General features: G+C 40.1%; 2 protein-coding genes across 3 annotated transcripts in view; one reads left to right on the top strand and one right to left on the bottom strand.

Annotated features, from left to right (window-relative positions):
• Window positions 1–1,230: 1,230 nt before the first annotated feature.
• LOC128704540 (transmembrane protein 223) lies at window positions 1,231–6,037 on the bottom strand. The gene is made up of 3 exons (XM_053799658.2): window positions 5,568–6,037; window positions 4,248–4,390; window positions 1,231–1,531 (listed from the first exon to the last, which is right to left on the bottom strand). Exons 1-3 carry the CDS (start codon window positions 5,983–5,985, stop codon window positions 1,376–1,378), a joined length of 717 nt encoding a protein of 238 aa, XP_053655633.2. The 5' UTR covers window positions 5,986–6,037; the 3' UTR covers window positions 1,231–1,375.
• A 1,974-nt stretch (window positions 6,038–8,011) lies between these two features.
• The window catches only part of LOC128704539 (WD repeat-containing protein 48), a 60,775-nt gene continuing 48,745 nt past the window's right edge, over window positions 8,012–20,041 (top strand). For both annotated transcript variants that reach the window (XM_070079787.1, XM_070079786.1), the window contains exons 1-5: window positions 8,012–8,120; window positions 11,371–11,475; window positions 14,190–14,306; window positions 19,404–19,620; window positions 19,773–19,822. In XM_070079787.1, the coding sequence (XP_069935888.1) occupies window positions 14,247–14,306; window positions 19,404–19,620; window positions 19,773–19,822 (327 nt within the window). In that variant the 5' untranslated portion in view covers window positions 8,012–8,120; window positions 11,371–11,475; window positions 14,190–14,246. The remainder of the gene's footprint in view (window positions 8,121–11,370; window positions 11,476–14,189; window positions 14,307–19,403; window positions 19,621–19,772; window positions 19,823–20,041) is intronic.

Here is a 20,041-nt window from a genome sequence, read left to right as displayed (position 1 = left end):
TGTCGGTAATTCTACCAACTTTATTACAAACATGTATCATGCTAAAATAAACTTGTCATTGTCAGTTAAGAGTTCTTATGAGGATAGTGAGGCTCAGGTTAGTGTATGTAGGAGAGCGGAAACTGTGTCCATGGGTACGGGAATCCGACTGTAATGTGTAGCATTTGTAATATGTGACACGAGTATTTTTCTTGCTAAAGGAAGAAATAAAACGCAAAACGAATTGAAAGTACATTACATAGATACCAAATTTCTGTACATACATACATAAATACATACACTACTATTCACTAATATTATATACTACTGTTCACTAAAATTATACACTTAGGAAGATAATGATGACTCTGATATATCCTGTACCATTGTCTAAGTCAGTTAAGATAAAGATAGTCCCTTAGAATATATTAAGATAGATTTGTTGGGATTTTTAACCTGGGGTAGGGAGGGTTAGCCACTCAGGATAACCTGGGGTAGGGAGGGTTAGCCACTCAGGATAACCTGGGGTAGGGAGGGTTAGCCACTCAGGATAACCTGGGGTAGGGAGGGTTAGCCACCCAAGATAATTCAGGGAAGGAAGTGTCAGCCACCCAGGATGGCCTCGGGAAGGGAGGGTTATCCACCCAGGATACCCAGGGATAGGGAGGGTTAGTCGCCCAGGATAACCTAGTAAAGCTAGTGCATCATCGAGGACTCTCTTATTTCCACTGTTGTCTTTCAATCTTGTCCCCCAGGATGCCTCCCACACCAGTTATCTAATGCCCAGGTACTACTTACTGCTAGGTGAACAGTGACAGCAGGTGTTAATAAACTAATACCCATGTACCTACCTACTGCTAGGTGAACAGTGACAGCAGGTGTAAAGAAACATGCCCAACATTTCCACCCATGGAAATATACACACATATGCAGTTTAATGTGATCCTTTATTGACAACGTTTTGCCCACACAGTGGGCTTTTTCAAGTCACAAACAGATCTTTTGTTTGTGACTTGAAAAAGCCCACTGTGTGGGCGAAACATTGTCAATAAAGGATCACATTAAACTACATATGTGTTTATATTTCCATTGTGTCGGTATTTTATACCATTTATTTCCATTTCCACCCATGCCAGGGATTGAACCAGACACTCACCATGTGAGGCAAGAGTGTTGTTCATCCAGCCAAGGGACATCAAGGCTACAGTGGAAGGTTTCATAATTTGCATGATTACAGGTTGGTTAGTTTTAGAAAAGCAATGGTCCAGGAAGGAATGAAACATCGTCGTACATTTCCTGTCCTAAATGCGATTTATTTACGAAATGATCCAGCCACCCTATTTTGATATTCATTATTCCCCAGTATTTTTTGAACCTGGGGAAAAATAAAGCTCTATCATTTAGCCCAGCTCCTCCTGAGACCAGCAGAATAATCAAATAGCTGAGAGTTCAAGAAACTGCCGCTCATGTCCAAGATATAGTTGAAGTAAGTTCCTCGAACCTTCAGGGGAAGATGAACCTTCGCTGATAATCGACTCTGTTTGGCAGACACCTGAAACAAAGTGAGACTGAAATTATTACCTCAAAAAACTTTGCAACAGATACAAAAAAATAATTAGCATGGATTACAGTAATAATAAAAATTAATAAAAAGGCACAATGCCATGACTGGAATGATACACAAATAACTCACATACATGTATAGGAGACAAACTTATGACAATGGCCATTTATGTATTATAACAATAATAATAATAATAATAATATAGGTAGTAGGTTGGTAGACAGCAACCGCCCAGGGAGGTACTACCGTCCTGCCAAGTGAGTGTAAAACGAAAGCCTGTAATTGTTTTACATGATGGTAGGATTGCTGGTGTCCTTTTTTCTGTCTCATGAACATGCAAGATTTCAGGTACGTCTTGCTACTTCTACTTACACTTAGGTCACACTACACATACATGTACAAGCACATATATACACACCCCTCTGGGTTTTCTTCTATTTTCTTTCTAGTTCTTATTCTTGTTTATTTCCTCTTATCTCCATGGGGAAGTGGAACAGAATTCTTCCTCCATAAGCCATGCGTGTTGTAAGAGGCGACTAAAATGCCGGGAGCAAGGGGCTAGTAACCTCTTTTCCTGTATATATTACTTGACGTGCTGTTGGAGTGTGAGCAAAGTAACATTTATGAAGGGATTCAGGGAAACCGGCAAGCCGGACTTGAGTCCTGGAGATGGGAAGTACAGTGCCTGCACTCTGAAGGAGGGGTGTTAATGTTGCAGTTTAAAAACTGTAGTGTAAAGCACCCTTCTGGCAAGACAGTGATGGAGTGAATGATGGTGAAAGTTTTTCTTTTTCGGGCCACCCTGCCTTGGTGGGAATCGGCCGGTGTGATAATAAAAAAAAAAAATAAAAAATGTTACTAAATGTAAAAGGAGAAACTTTCGTTTTTCCTTTTGGGCCACCCCGCCTTGGTGGGATACAGCCGGTGTGTTGAAAGAAAGAAAGAATAATAATAATAATAATAATAATAATAATAATAATAATAGGAATGTACCAGTTTGTAAACCAGAAATAATTTTCAAAATTGATTAATTAAAAAATAAATGATTAAAAATTAAAATACTTATAATTTTCTAGATCAGAAATTTATTGATGCCAAACAGGAGGATTATTAACCTAGGATAACCCAAGAAAGTCAGAATATCATTGAAGACTGTATCTTATTTTAATTAGGGTCCTTTAATCCTCTCATGCAGTATGCGACCCACACCAGTCACCTGGGTACCTACAGGGGCAGTAGGTGTAAGGTAATATACCCACTGTTTCTACTTGTCAGAGGATCAAACCTTGGTCCCTCAGTGTGTAAGCTGAGGCAGCTAACAAACCAGCATCTTAATACTTCACAGTTGATGAAACTCATCAACCTTCTTTCCAAAAAAATATTTAGTATGTAAGTTTATTTAGGTACAGGTACACATAAGTACAATTATCATACATAGTGTAAATTATTTAGGATAACCTAAAAAAGCCAGACAAAGTGACCTATTTCCATTGAAGTCCTTGTAATATCTTCTTATTTAAACCCGTAGCTTGACTCATAGAGCACTTAACTCACACACTGAGGTTCGTGGTTTGATCCCCGGTATGACTGGAAACATTAGCATGTGTTTCCTTAAGGCACCCACTGTTACTGTTTGCCTAGCAGCAAAGTAGGTACCTGGGTGTTAGGTGACTAGTGTGGGTGGCATCCTGGGACAAAATTGACCAAATTTGCAGGAAATGCTCTGCAGAGCTAGGGGCTTTCTGTGTGTTAGTATGTCATTGATGTCAGCTATGGTTTGTATACCTAGTACATGTACTTGTAGAAATAAGGATGATGATTATTACTGTTATTATTATTATTATTATTATTATTATTATTATTATTATTATTATTATTATTACAGCCTCTCCTCACTTAACAATGGAGTTCCATTCCTGAGACCACACCGTTAAACGAATTTGTCGCTAAGTGAGGAGTATACTATAATGGTAGTGAGTTTGTGTCAACCATCTTTGATACTGTATTGTCACCTTTGCACCATTTATAACATTTCTGGTATATTTTTAAATGTTTATACAGTAGTGTACTGTATAATGAAATAAACAGAAAAGAGAAACTCAGCTCTAATATACATTATTTAGGTATGAATACTGGTCAGGGAGCCAGTCGTATATCCGAGTCGTCAGTAAATGAGTACATTGCTAAGTGAGGAGAGGCTGTATTATTATTATTATTATTATTATTATTATTATTATTATTATTATTATTATTATTATAAAACAGCTAAGTAACTCAATGAAGAGCTGGGAAATAAAGCTGTAAACAGAGTGAAGAGGTCCGCACCTTGTGTCATCTTGTTACTTATCATTACATACTAGTTTTTTTCATAAAGCTTATGGTTATTAAGATTCTATACCTACTCGCAAAAAAAACCTGCATCTAGATGAACCTCATAACAATGTTTTGGTAAATCCTGGATCATTGTCAAGTCACAAGTGAGAGAGAAACAGCAGAGAAGTACAGAAGACAGGTTTGGAGGGAGCAGAAAAAACATAGCAGCAATGGTGGCAGCAGTAGTAGGTGGTAGTGGTAATGGTAGGTAATAATTGGCAGGAGGTTGTAGCAGGCACTAGGTAATGGAAAAAATAGTGGAGTGTAGTGTCAATGAGAGTGAAGTGGTCCAGCCAGGGTATTTTCGACTTGTATTCTCTTATATCACCACCTTTTCCAGAGGCACGGTCATGGAACGGTGGTGACCAAGCGGTGTATAAGTGATGAAGAGCAGTTCCTTCCCACCCTTCTTGAGTATCAAGTACCGTACAGAGCGAAGAGTGTACATCCAGCAGATAGCCAATGTTCCCCAACCTGAAAAGTCGAAATATCACAAATAATTCACTGTTAAACAATATTTAACTGTGTAAACTACACATTGAATATTATGCAAAGAAATAAATTTTTGAATCGAATTTGAATTGAAATGAACACAAGGTTCACAAGAACCTGCATGAAAGCTATTAACAAACTGCGGCATGGCTGGGGATCGAACCTGTGCTACTCAGGCTTGCCTCGTGGGAAGCAGGTCAAAATTCACAATGCTCTAACCATTGGACCATACAATCCTACAAACATTTCATGACTGCATTAATAAGAACCTACATGAAGGAGAGGAATCTCATAACCAACATTTCGGTCCATTCTGGACCATTATTAAGTCATCGCTGGGCCTTTTTTATTTTTCTTGCCCCAGTTGTGACTTGACGATGAACCAAACTTTTGTTGTAACGTTTGTCTCCTTCGTTAATTGTCCCAGTCACGCTGCATCACAGTATAACAATTATATTACTGCTACTATAAGCAAGGGTCATAGTGCCAAATATGAGATATAATGTATGACTTGAGGAAATACTAGTTATTATTATTATTATTAAGTACTACTATTATTATAACTAAGTACGTACTATTATTATTATTATTACTAGTATTATTAATATTATTACTAAGTACTATTATTATTACTATTTACAAATTAGTGCTAAACCCATATGGATTATACAGCACCTGGAAGGAATGGGAGGTGATTAGGTTCAGTGCACGAAAGGGGAGAACAGCTCAAGTTCCTTGGATCATGAGTTTATCACCTGCCTTGAGGAGCCTCCCTCCAGGGGGGTTTACACAAACAAACTCTCAATTTAACGGACTTCCAAAACACAGGACAAAATCCGCTGGATTGTTGAATTTAGAACCAACGCAGTTACGCAGCTCTCCGCTGCGGTGACAATCGCAACCAATCAATCCCATCATCTGCCGCAATCACTGCTACCGGCCTTCCGCTACCTCCCCTTAGTCCGCTCAATCGAACGCCTTAAATTTACACAAATAATTACTTTTCCGAAAACCTAGCTATAACCATATTTAAGGGAAAAGTGCTAAACCTGTATGGGTCATGCACCCCCGAGAGAAGGTAGCTCCAATCCCCTGGACCAGGAGCCCTTCATTATTATCAAGGTGCCTGTAAATGGGTTATAAACAAAAAATACAATACCTATTAAAAAGCTTCCGGCCGCAATACCGTTCCTGTATTTCCCAAAATTTATTTTCCTCCACCACGGCAGATCCTTGTCTTCCTTTTTTTCCTGGGAAATCGGAACGTTTTTCATGGTGGAAAACGCGAAGTGACTCAGATAGACCCAGAAGAAAAACTGAGACATGGCAAAGACATTCATGAGCCTGAAGAACCTTGGATTATCATATTTGAAGAGAATTGTGTCCTTAGGCACTGAATATTGGTGGTCTAGGATAAGCCGGGTGGCATCCTGGGCACGGTGATGGGGGCCTCTCCCACCACTATCACTCAACCAGCGTCCATTATTACTCAACCAGAGTCCATTATTATTCCCCCTTAGCGAGCTACAACTTCTTTGTGATCTTCCAGCAAAGAAAATTAATCTCAGGAGCGTCATCTTCCCCACGTTGTTGTTGTTGTTGTTGGTTTATAGAGCCACTGATGCCTCGCGCCGTATCTTCCTTTCGGGAAATGGACACAAATGCTGTATAATACGACCCGTTATTCAGTAATAATAATAATTATCTACATGATACAACTTATACAGACCATAGCTGACATCAGTGACATACTGCTATATAGAAAGTCCCTGGTTATGCTGAGCATTTTCCGGAAAATAGGTCAATTTTGTCTCCAGGATGCGACTCACGCCAGTCAGGATTTGGGTCGCAGGACCAAAGTGACAAAGAACAAGTAGACACAGGAATAAGGGGACACAGGAACAAGGGGACACAGCAACAAGGGGACACAAGAACAAGGTGACACGACAGTAAGTGGACACATCAACAAGGGGACAAAGGAACAAGTGGACACAGCAACAAGGGGACACAGCAATAAGTGGGCACAGCAACAAGGGGACACAGGAACAAGTGGACACAACAACAAGTGGACACAGCAACAGGGGGACACAGGAACAAGGGGACACAGCAACAAGGTGACACAACAATAAGTGGACACAGCAACAAGGGGACACAGGAACAAGTGGACACAGCAACAAGGGGGTATAGGAGCAAGTGGACACAGCAACAAGGTGACACAGGAACAAGGTGACACAGAAATAAGGGGACACAGGAACAAGGTGACACAGCAACAAGGTGACACAGGAACAAGGTGACACAGCAACAAGGGGACATAAGAACAAGGTGACACAGGAACTAGGTGACACAGAAATAAAGGGACACAGGAACAAAGGGATACAGCAGCAAGGTGACACAGAAATAATGGGACACAGGAACAAGCTGAAACAGCAACAAGGTGGCACAGGAACAAGGTGACACAGAAATAAGGGGACACAGCAATAAGGTGACACAGCAACAAGGTGACACATGAACAAGGTGACACATAAATAAGGTGACACAGCAACAAGGTGACACAGGAACAGGGTGACACAACTGGAAGTTGTCACAGTGATGTTAGAAAGTATTTCTTCAGTCACAGAGTTGTCAGAAAGTGGAACAATCTGGAGAGTGATGTAGTGGAGGCAGGATCCATACATAGCTTTAAGAAGAGGTATGATAAAGCTCATGGAGCAAGGAGAGAGTGGACCTAGTAGTGACCAGTGAAGAGACGGGGCCAGGAGCTGTGACTCGACCCCTGCAACACTGAACAGCATCTTTCAATTAATTGCAAGATTAGATCATTTTGAAATTACTGATATAATATAAATTTAATCTAAATATGGGTATTATATTATTACTGGGGATATTATCCTTCAATCACATGAAAGGTAAAATAGTTTTGGTCATATTTAGATGTGAAATAAATATATAATATCTAATATATAACGAAAAAAGGAGAAATTTGGAAAATTATTTAATTTAAGCTGTAAATCAAGATAGACGATATTATCTTTAAGTAACACGATAGATTTAACCCATATAGACATATTTTGACACATAAAAAGACTTTTTTAGTTTATATATAGAGAAAACAGCAAAAAAATACTTACGATTTTCTTAAAGTGAATATCAGAATATATCAGTATAGGTGATATTATCCGTCTATCATATGATATATGAACTTCCTATAGACGTATTCATATATAAAAAAAAATATTTTTTTTATTCATATGTAGTAGAAAAAGACAAATTTTGTTTTTGTTTTAAGGTAGATATCAAGTGTATATAAGAACATATGACATTATCCTTCTATCACAAGATATATTAGCCTCTCATGGACATATTCATGTATAAAAAAAATAATTTTATTTTTTAATATAGCTGAAAAAGGCAAAAAAAAGTGCCTCTTTGTTCTGAGGTAGATATCAAGTGTATATAAAAACAGGCGACATTATCCTTCAGTCACATGATAAATGAACCTCCCATGGACATATTCATATATAAAAAAATCACTTTTTCCCTCTAATATAGTAGAAAAAAACAAAAATATAGAAAAACTGCGCAAGTCTATGCTATTATGTTGATCTTGATGATGGTAAACAAACAAGAGAGCTGCCAACCCTCCCTCAACCCTCCATCATCACTGTTTTTAACCTCTCACGTCTTACTCTTGCCTTCCACGGCTACTATCACGGTACTCACCTCTCTTTGAAGCTTTTAGCTTGACTTTAGCTGCGACATTAGAGCAGCAAAGTAGCTAAATAAGGGCGAGAATTGGATGTAATGTTGACCCGGTAGTGATTCAGCTGCGTGATCCACCACTTATATTTTACCATAAATTTGCACTTAAGTAACAAATTAGTTCACCTAAGTGCTCCTAACGCCTAATTAGGTGAAAGACCTGCTACACCTAGTGTAGAAATATATAGTAAAGTCTAATAATGGCGGGAAATAAAGAAATATGACTTTCGCCACTGACTGGCTTGAATAAAAATAAATATAATAAAATATCTTTATTTATCTTTAATTTTGATTTATTTTATTTTGGGAAGTTAGGTGAAGGCATTAGGTGCCTTTAGGTACCTCGTAGGGGTGATGGTAGAGCTTTCAGCTCACAACTGAAGGATCCGGGTTCAATCCCGGGAAGTTACTAACACCTGCTGTCAGTGTTCACCTAGCAGTAAGTAGGTACCTGAGTGTTAGTCTACTAACACCTGCTGTCAGTGTTCACCTAGCAGTAAGTAGGTACCTGGGTCTTAGTCTACTAACACCTGCTGTCATTGTTCACCTAGCAGTAAGTAGGTACCTGGGTGTTAGTCTACTAACACCTGCTGTCACTGTTCACCTAGCAGTAAGTAGGTACCTGGGTGTTAGTCTACTAACACCTGCTGTCAGTGTTCACCTAGCAGCAAGTAGGTACCTGGGTGTTAGTCTACTAACACCTGCTGTCACTGTTCACCTAGCAGCAAGTAGGTACCTAGGTGTTAGTCTACTAACACCTACTGTCAGTGTTCACCTAGCAGTAAGTAGGTACCTGGGTGTTAGTCTACTAACACCTGCTGTCAGTGTTCACCTAGCAATAAGTAGGTACCTGGGTGTTAGTCTACTAACACCTGCTGTCACTATTCACCTAGCAGTAAGTAGGTACCTGGGTGTTAGTCTACTAACACCTGCTGTCAGTGTTCACCTAGCAGTAAGTAGGTACCTGGGTGTTAGTCTACTAACACGTGTCAGTGTTCACCTAGCAGTAAGTAGGTAATTGGGTGTTAGTCTACTAACACCTGCTGTCAGTGTTCACCTAGCAGCAAGTAGGTACCTGGGTGTTAGTCTACTAACACCTGCTGTCACTGTTCACCTAGCAGCAAGTAGGTACCTAGGTGTTAGTCTACTAACACCTACTGTCAGTGTTCACCTAGCAGTACGTAGGTACCTGGGTGTTAGTCTACTAACACCTGCTGTCAGTGTTCACCTAGCAATAAGTAGGTACCTGGGTGTTAGTCTACTAACACCTGCTGTCACTATTCACCTAGCAGTAAGTAGGTACCTGGGTGTTAGTCTACTAACACCTGCTGTCAGTGTTCACCTAGCAGTAAGTAGGTACCTGGGTGTTAGTCTACTAACACGTGTCAGTGTTCACCTAGCAGTAAGTAGGTACCTGGGTGTTAGTCTACTAACACCTGCTGTCAGTGTTCACCTAGCAGTAAGTAGGTGCCTGGGTGTTAGTCTACTAACACCTGCTGTCAGTGTTCACCTAGCAGTAAGTAGGTACCTGGGTGTTAGTCTACTAACACCTGCTGTCAGTGTTCACCTAACAGTAAGTAGGTGCCTGGGTGTTAGTCTACTAACACCTGCTGTCAGTGTTCACCTAGCAGTAAGTAGGTACCTGGGTGTTAGTCTACTAACACCTGCTGTCACTGTTCACCTAGCAGCAAGTAGGTACCTAGGTGTTAGTCTACTAACACCTACTGTCAGTGTTCACCTAGCAGTAAGTAGGTACCTGGGTGTTAGTCTACTAACACCTACTGTCAGTGTTCACCTACCAGTAAGTAGGTACCTGGGTGTTAGTCTACTAACACCTGCTGTCAGTGTTCACCTAGCAATAAGTAGGTACCTGGGTGTTAGTCTACTAACACCTGCTGTCACTATTCACCTAGCAGTAAGTAGGTACCTGGGTGTTAGTCTACTAACACCTGCTGTCAGTGTTCACCTAGCAGTAAGTAGGTACCTGGGTGTTAGTCTACTAACACGTGTCAGTGTTCACCTAGCAGTAAGTAGGTACCTGGGTGTTAGTCTACTAACACCTGTCAGTGTTCACCTAGCAGTAAGTAGGTACCTGGGTGTTAGTCTACTAACACCTGCTGCCATTGTTCACCTAGCAGTAGGTACCTGGGTGTTAGTCTACTAACACCTGCTGTCAGTGTTCACCTAGCAGTAAGTAGGTACCTGGGTGTTAGTCTACTAACAACTGCTGTCAGTGTTCACCTAGCAGTAAGTAGGTACCTGGGTGTTAGTCTACTAACACCTGCTGTCACTGGTCACCTAGCAGTAAGTAGGTACCTGGGTGTTAGTCTACTAACACCTGCTGTCACTGGTCACCTAGCAGTAAGTAGGTACCTGGGTGTTAGTCTACTAACACCTGCTGTCACTGTTCACCCTAGCAGTAAGTAGGTACCTGGGTGTTAGTCTACTAACACCTTCTGTCACTGTTCACCTAGCAATAAGTAGGTACCTGGGTGTTAGTCTGCTAACACCTGCTGTCACTATTCACCTAGCAGTAAGTAGGTACCTGGGTGTTAGTCTACTAACACCTGCTGTCACTGGTCACCTAGCAGTAAGTAGGTACCTGGGTGTTAGTCTACTAACACCTGCTGTCAGTGTTCACCTAGCAGTAAGTAGGCACCTGGGTGTTAGTCTACTAACACCTGCTGTAACTGTTCATTTAGCAGTAAGTAGGTACCTGGGTGTTAGTGGAGTGTTATAAGTGGCATCCTGGAGAAGGACCTAAGTACCACACTGGAAATAAGTCACACTGCTTGGCTTTCCTGGGTTATTAACCCTTCCATGTTAATAATCTTGTCTTCTTCTTTCTTCTTCTTTCTTCTCTTCTCTTTTCTTCTCTTCTTTCTTCTCTTCTCTTCTTCTTTCTTTCTTTTTTTTATCTTCTTTCTTCTGTTTTTTCTTCTTCTTTCTTCTTTGTTTCTCCTTTCTTACTTTCTTTCTCTCTCTCTTTCTTTTATTTTCTTTCTTTCTTTCTTTCCTTATTTCTTTCTTTCTCCTTCTTCTTCTTTTTCTTTATTATTATTATTATTATTTTGTATTATTTTTCATCGTCATCATTATTTCAGGGCCTTGGAAGGACTGAGGAAATTTTTATAGAAACTCGGCCTTGCGGCACCTCCGCCTCCACCACTTTCCCCTTGCAAATAACACCTTCACCTCCGCAGATATTGGTACCTAAGCGACGTGGACAAGCAGGTGTTGATGGTGATCAGACAAGAGCAGCCACAGCAGTCATCTTGCAGACGACGGCAGCTGTCTTGTATAATTAGGTAATTCCAATCCGTTATTTTGAAGTAGGATTATTGTTCTATGGAGGGGGATGCAGCTGTGGAGGTAAGATAAGATAAGATAAGATAAGATTTCATTCGAATTTTTAACCCCGGAGGGTTAGCCACCCAGGATAACCCAAGAAAGTCAGTGCATCATCGAGGACTGTCTAACTTATTTCCATTGGGGTCCTTAATCTTGTCCCCCAGGATGCGACCCACACCAGTCGACTAACACCCAGGTACCTATTTGCTGCTAGGTGAACAGGACAACAGGTGTAAGGAAACGTGTCGAAATGTTTCCACCTGCCGGGAATCGAACCCGGGCCCTCCGTGTGTGAAGCGGGAGCTTTAGCCACCAGGCCACCGCTCATAACGGAGTTGCTTAGGGGTGGTGATCTGGTTGCTAGCTCAATTGGTAGCGCACTCAGCTCACACACTGAGGTCTGTGGTTCGATCCCTGGTACGGGTGGTAACGTTAGGACATGTTTCCTTAAGATACTTGCTGTCCATGTTCACCTAGCAGTAAAATAGGTACCTAATTTACCTGAAATACTCAGCATAACAAGCAGCTTTCTATATAGTTGTATGTCATTAATGTCAGCTACGGTCTGTATACCTTGTACATGTAGGGATAAAGATTATTATTATCGAGAGTGGGCTAGGACACTTGTGTTGAAGCAGTGTTATATGGGGGAGGGGGGCTGATGGAATGTGTGGGGAGCTTTCTCCCCTACTTGCCTCTCATGCTGCTGTTCCTGGATTTTTTACTTTTTTTTTTCCTGTTTTTCCAACATAATGTCAAAAGCTGCTCATGTACAGTGACCTCATTTTATAAAGTTCCTGTTTATAGTGCAATTGTTTGTAAATTCAATAGAACAAGTGCATCAAAAAATGAATATTACATGAAAAAGACCATCAAAGTATGTTGTATTTAATTCTAGATTTATTTTCTCTATTGCATTAGCAAAACATTACACTACCTGGAGGATGTTCTGGGGGTCATCGCCCCCATGGCCGGTCCTTGACCAAGCCTCCTGTATGTGCAGTAGCCTTATAAAAACTTTACTGCATATATTAGGACTATTCTAAGTAGTAGGTTGGTAGACAGCAACCACCCAGGGAGGTACTACCATCCTGTGGTAGTAGGTTGGTAGACAGCAACCACCCAGGGAGGTACTACCATCCTGTGGTAGTAGGTTGGTAGACAGCAACCACCCAGGGAGGTACTACCATCCTGTGGTAGTAGGTTGGTAGACAGCAACCACCCAGGGAGGTACTACCATCCTGTGGTAGTAGGATGGTAGACAGCAACCATCCAGGGAGGTACTACCATCCTGTGGTAGTAGGTTGGTAGACAGCAACCACCCAGGGAGGTACTACCATCCTGTGGTAGTAGGTTGGTAGACACCAACCACCCAGGGAGGTACTACCATCCTGTGGTAGTAGGTTGGTAGACAGCAACCACCCAGGGAGGTACTACCATCCTGTGGTAGTAGGTTGGTAGACAGCAACCACCCAGGGAGGTACTACCATCCTGTGGTAGTAGGTTGGTAGACACCAACCACCCAGGGAGGTACTACCATCCTGTGGTAGTAGGTTGGTAGACAGCAACCACCCAGGGAGGTACTACCATCCTGTGGTAGTAGGTTGGTAGACAGCAACCACCCAGGGAGGTACTACCATCCTGTGGTAGTAGGTTGGTAGACAGCAACCACCCAGGGAGGTACTACCATCCTGCCAAGTGAGTGTAAAATGAAAGCCTGTAATTGTTTTACGTGATGGTAGGATTGCTGGTGTCTTTTATCTGTCTCATAAACATACAAGATTTCAGGTATGTCTTGCTACTTCTACTTACACTTAGGTCACACTACACATACATGTACAAGCATATATATACACACACCTCTGGGTTTTCTTCTATTTTCTTACTAGCTCTTGTTCTTGTTTATTTCCTCTTATCTCCTTGGGGAAGTGGAATAAAATTCTTCCTCCATAAGCTATGTGTGTCGTAAGAGGCGACTAAAATGTGGGAGCAAGAGGCTAGTAACCCCTTTTCCTGTATACATTACTAAAGTTAAAAAGAGAAACTTTTGTTTTTTTCTTTTTGGGACACCCTGCCTTGGTGGGATACAGCCGGTTTGTTGAAAGAAGAAGATTAGGACTATTATTATGATCAACACATACACACACCATATACGTAATACATATGCAGTGGTACCTCAGAATACGAACTTAATTCATTCCACAAGGCTGTTCGAGTGCCAATACTGAACGAATTTGTTCCCATAAGGAATAATGTAAATTAGATTGATCCGTTTCAAACCCCCAAAAATACACTTACAAAAGCACTTACATAAATACACTTACATAATTGTTTGAGTTTTGAGCTGTTTGTATCCCGAGGTACCACTGTATACTGGGGGTATACAGATCGAAGGAAGTGGAGCTAGCCTCCCATTCCTCGGATCAACCTAGATTACCACCTATTCACTAAGCTCTATGATCCCAACTGATTTAACTTTCCCACAAATATAAAGACGACAGTTATAAACCTTCCAGAAGTGCTGTATGACCCCTACAGGTTTGGCCCTTCCCTTTGACAGTAATAATAATGTAAATAATCTTTACGCTGTGATTGTTATGTTACATTCATTATCTGTTTTTATTTTGTGTAATTAACCATATGCATGACTCAAATTTTTTATTATTCTCAGAGTTAAGTATGACCGCAGGCGCCACATGAACAAGGTTGGTAACTGGGCGGTAACACAATGTCGATGATCGCAGGCCATAGGCAAAACAGCACTCACTCTACTCGGAAAAAAGTCCAGGTAAGTACAATATATTTTTCTCTTTTAAGGACAACGAACTTTGCCCAAAATGCTGCGTGTAATTTTGGGCTTCTGTGTGTGGTGATCCTTCAAGGGTCTCGTGATCCAAGGATCTCTTGGTTCAAGGATCTCTTGGTTCAAGGATCTCTTGGTTCAAGGATCTCTTGGTTCAAGGATGTCTTGGCTCAAGGATCTCTTGGTTCAAGGATCTCTTGGTTCAAGGATCTCTTGGTTCAAGGATGTCTTGGTTCAAGGATGTCTTGGCTCAAGGATCTCTTGGCTCAAGGATCTCTTGGTTCAAGGATCTATTGGTTCAAGGATCTCTTGGTTCAAGGATCTCTTGGCTCAAGGATCTCATGGCTCAAGGATCTCTTGGCTCAAGGATCTCTTGGCTCTAGGATCTCCTGGCTCAAGGATCTCTTGGCTCATGGATCTCTTGTCTCAAGGATCTCTTGGCTCAAGGATCTCTTGCCTCAAGGATCTCTTGGCTCAAGGATCTCTTGGCTCATGGATCTCTTAGCTCAAGGATCTCTTGGCTCTAGGATCTCCTGGCTCAAGGAGCTGATTTTCCCTCCCTGGTTTATTGCTTCCCCATGAATATAATAATAATAATAATAATAATAATAATAATAATATTAATAATAATAATCTCCATGGGGAAGTGGAACAGAATTCTTCCTCCGTAAGCCATGCGTGTCGTAAGAGGCGACTAAAATGCCGGGAGCAAGGGGCTAGTAACCCCTTCTCCTGTATATATTACTAAATGTAAAAGGAGAAACTTTCATTTTTCCTTTTGGGCCACCCCGCCTCGGTGGGATACGGCCAGTGTGTTGAAAGAAAGAAAGAATAATAATAATAGTTCTTTGTAGGGAACAAACAGATTGCAATAACTCCTTAAAAATAAAGATCAAGAATTTTATTTCTTTGCAAAGGTTACAATGTGTAATTACAATTTTGATTTGCTAAGTATACAAAGAAAGTGACTACCATGCTGGGGTATTTCAGGCAGACTGATCCTAGTACTTAAATCTACTTACGTCTAGACAGGATAATAGTGGTTATCTTTTTAATTGCTCATTATTTTGTATTCATACTAATGCAAGTTAGTCAAAGTTGAAGGTTTATAAGATTAATAATCTTGATGTTGCACATAGCAATATTGCAAGTAATGGTTCAGACAATATATTTTAAGCATGAGTAGATGTTTTAATAGACTAGAGGTTATATAATATTTGTGAGAGTTACTTCACACTGGTTAGATGTTGTTTTGGTTAGTATTGAGAGATGAGAGGATTTTTAAGTGTGTATAGCGGTGAATTTGTATGCAGTCGGGGATCTTTTACCAGTTCAGGTAGTGAATTTCAGATCTTTGGGCTCATTATGTGCATTGCATTGTAATACTTGTGTGATTATTATTATTATATGCAGTGGACCCTCAACTAACGCTATTAATCCATTCCTGAGAGCTCATCGTTAGTCAAAATTATCGTTAGTCAAGTTAATTTCCCCATAAGAAATAATGGAAATCAAATTAATCTGTGTAGGACACTCCAAAGTATGAAAAAAAATTGTTTTACCACATGAAATATTAATTTTAATACACACAAACTGAAGAAGACATGCACAGTTACATGACACTTACCTTTATTGAAGATCTGGTGATGATTGATGGGATGGGAGGAGGAGAGAGTGTTGATGGTCTTAGTGTTTAGAAGGGGAATCCCCTTCCATTAGGACTTGAGGTGGCAAGTCCTTTTCCGGGGTTACTTCCCTTCCCTTTAAATCTCTCAAACCAACCTTTGCTGGCCTTAAATTCACTCACATCACCACTAGTTGCTGGCATTTTTTTAATTAAATCGCCATGCAACTTCCTAGCCTTTTCACATATGATCGCTTGAGAGATGCTATCTCCTGCTATCTGTTTTTTGTTTATCCACACCAATAACAGTCTCTCAACATCTTCGAGTACTTGCGATCTGTTTTGAAAACATAGTTGCACCTTTGGCAAGAACAGCTTCCTTGATTGCCGTTTTCTTGCCCACAATAGTAGCGATGGTTGATTGGGGTTTTGTGTACAACCTGGCCAGCTCGGAGACACACACTCCACTTTCATACTTAGCAATAATCTCTTTCTTCATATCCACAGTAATTCTCACCCTTTTTGCTGTAGGGTTGGCACTAGAAGCTTTCTTGGGGCCCATGGTCACTTATTTTGCAGGTGCAATCACTAAAAAGGCTGTGATAATATGAAATGTTCCGATTGTATGCTTGGAAGCGACCACTGTGGCTGGCTGGCTTGTAAACACTGGCCAGAAGTGGACGCGTCTCAGATGGAACGAATAGTGTTGGTCGAGTTTTTTAGCGCTAGTCGAGGCAAAATTTTGGCGTTAAAATGTATCGCTAGTCGGATTTATTGTTAATCGATGCCATTGTTGGTTGAAGGTCCACTGTATTATTATTATTGAGCAAGGGGCTAGTAACCCCTTTTCCTGTATATACAGTGGACCCCCGGTTAACGAACTTTTTTCATTCCAGTAGTATGTTCAGGTGCCAGTACTGACCGAATTTTTTCCCATAAGAAATATTGTGAAGTAGATTAGTCCATTTCAGACCCCCAAACATACACGTACAAACGCACTTACATAAATACACTTACATAATTGGTCGCATTTGGAGGTGATCGTTAAGCGGGGGTCCACTGTATTACTAAATGTAAAAGGAGAAACTTTCGTTTCTCCTTTTGGGCCACCCCGCCTTGGTGGGATACAGCCGGTGTGTTGAAAGAAGAAGAAAGATTATTATTATTACAGTGGACCCCCGGTTAACGATATTTTTTCACTCCAGAAGTATGTTCAGGTGCCAGTACTGACCGAATTTGTTCCCATAAGGAATATTGTGAAGTAGATTAGTCCATTTCAGACCCCCAAACATACACGTACAAATGCACTTACATAAATACACTTACATAATTGGTCGCATTCGGAGGTGATCGTTATGCGGGGGTCCACTGTATTATTATTTTTACAATGACAGTGATGATGAAGATGTGAAAATCAAGTCTACTGGGTATATATTGTAATTAGCATTGGCATGAGGATGGCCGTCAGTGTTAGTCGAGGGGGAGAGAGAGAGCTATACCTAATGATTTTCAAAAAAAAAAAAAAAAAAAATCCATCACCTTCACCTGGCTTGTACAGTATATAAAACTGAGTTAACCTCAGAGGGTTGATAAGCCAGGATAACCCATGAAAGCCAAGCAGTGTGGATATTTTCTCATTGTGGTCCATAGGTGCTTGATCGTAGGGGGTGACCTACAGGAGGTAACTGACACCCAGGTACCTATTTACTGCTAGGTCATCATAGCAACATGTGTAAGGAGAATTGATCATATAAAATAAAGTAAATGCTCTATTTTAACATAATTCACTACAGAATTTTACAAAATTCTTACAGAATTTTACAAAATTGTATAGCATTAATTAGCACATGTGAAAAACCCAGGTTATTCCGAGCATTTTGGATGAGCTTAACCCTAAGATTAACAACGTCATGGACCATAATACACATTTTACGTATATGTATACAAGTTTGAAGTTAAACATAGAATAAAGGTAATCTTAATGAACATAACAAATATATGTATGTATACTACAGTTCACAAACTGCAGTTTGTGAGGTGTAGTATCAGCATGCCTCTGGCAAGACAGTGATGGAGTGAGTAATGATGAAAGTGTTTCATTTTTGGTTCTGCCTTGGTGGGAAATGGCCGATGTGTTACAAAAATAGAAAGTTGATTAAGAGTATAGCATGGTACATGAGACTAAGAAATAATTGAGTTAATTTACCTTGCCCAAGATACAAGGCTGTGTACCATAGAACTTCAATTAATACAGTATGGGGATACGGACAGTGTCCTCTGGGTCAGTCGATTCGGAAACACTGGGACAGAATCTGTTGGATGCAGAATTGTTCATTATTGTTGTATTTGTGGCGAAACAATCTCATCTCTGTCCACTTCAGTTGCCATTACCAGCCACCTGTGCCCCCCTTTAAGTGAGCGAAACGCTACCACTGAGCTATGAGACTCATCAGTGTCCTACAAGATGGCATTGTTGTCATGAGGTTGAGCACACTAGCATGACTAAATTTTGGAAAAATAACACATATGCAGTATAATGTGATCCTTTATTCACTACATTTCACCCACACAGTGGACTTTATCACGTCACAAACAGATCTATGTTTGTGAATAGTACATGAGTATAGCCTCTCCTCACTTAGTGACGTACTCGTTTACCGACAACTCGAACTTACGACGGGCTCTCTTACCATTACGCAAACCTAAATAATGTGTATATTACAGCTGATTTCCTCTATTCTGTTTATTACAATATACACTGCTGTATAAACATTTAAAAATATACCAGAAATGTTATAAATGGTGCAAAGGTGGCATTAAAACAGTATCAAAGATGGTCGACACAAACCCACTAATATTATAGTATGCTCCTCACTTAGCGACGAGTTTGCTTACCAATCTACTCTTAGGAACGGAACCCCGTCATTATGTGATGAGAGTGTAGAGAGTCAGATGGATAATGTTGGACAGGTTGGATCTGAGATGGACCTGTATGAGATGAGTGAATATGTGTGTTGTTATGTAGGATAATAATGAGGAAGTTTCTTAGCAAGGGCTTCAGCTGAACCCCTTGCCAGGAATTACTCTTCATCAAACATTATAAAGGAAAGTCATTGTAAAATGCTTAAAACTGACAAATATGTAATTTTTCTGCAGTGGCTATAAAAGTTTGGCCACTTTTTGTAATTATTTGTTTATTTACTTACTTAGTGACAGTAGTTATTTATTTACTTATTTATTTAGCATTTACATATTAATTTTTGACGAGATATTTTTGATTAGGATATTTTCGACACGATATTTCCAGCACAATATTTTCAACTTATGTTTTCGACTTAGGATGTTTTCAGCTTAAAATATTTTTGACACGTGATATTTTTTATTTACGATGGGTTCATCAAAACACACCCACATCATAAGTCGAGGACCACCCACATAGTCATCTTAATTTTTTTCAGATTTCTTTTGTCATTCGTGATGAAGTGGAGAAGTTCCATCGATCGTCTGTCAACTCACTACAATACGATCCATACCTCCAGCGTTTGTATTCCGCTGGCCGTGACTCTATCATAAGAATATGGAACTGCAAGAACCAGAAAGAACCATATATCCAGTCAATGGAACACCACACTGACTGGGTTAATGACATCGTACTCTGTTGTGGGGGTAAAAATTGTAAGTTAAAAGTAATGTTTCCATTGATAAAATTCAGTACCTTGCAGAGATTTTTTTTGATAATTTACAGTAATTAAAATGTATCTGGTAGTTAATTTTGTTAATTTAAAAATGTATCCTGTGATTAATTTGGTTAATTTTATCATTTACAGTAATATCGGCTAGTTCAGATACTACTGTCAAAGTATGGAATGCTCACAAGGTACGTTTTTATGCTACTGTTGTAGTGACCTATGATCCTTATGGGTTTTAGCACTTTTTCTTTGAATATAATAATAATTATAATAATAATAGTAATGAAGGGTAGAGATATCAAGTATTAAAAACTGTCTCCAGCTTTGCTGGAGTGATCCTTTACCCCCTCCCTCCAACCCTTCCTAGGAGTCTTCCTTCCACTACAGACTGATACACTCTTGAAGTC

Source organism: Cherax quadricarinatus, unplaced genomic scaffold (assembly GCF_038502225.1).
Source record: "Cherax quadricarinatus isolate ZL_2023a unplaced genomic scaffold, ASM3850222v1 Contig16, whole genome shotgun sequence".
Classification (NCBI taxonomy): Eukaryota; Metazoa; Arthropoda; class Malacostraca; order Decapoda; family Parastacidae; genus Cherax; species Cherax quadricarinatus.
The sequence above is the reverse complement of the archived record's forward strand: the minus strand, read 5'-3'. Positions and strand labels throughout refer to the sequence as shown.

Bases quoted from the DNA above. Each gene is read 5' to 3' on its own strand.
- LOC128704540 (XM_053799658.2), bottom strand. From the start codon at position 5,985: ATGACGCTCCTGAGATTAATTTTCTTTGCTGGAAGATCACAAAGAAGT. The intron at 4,391-5,567 runs GTATTGTATTTT...TCGACTTTTCAG, and splicing joins GGCCGGAAGCTTTTTAATAG to GTTGGGGAACATTGGCTATC. The intron at 1,532-4,247 runs GTGGTGATATAA...ACTTTGTTTCAG, and splicing joins TGACCGTGCCTCTGGAAAAG to GTGTCTGCCAAACAGAGTCG.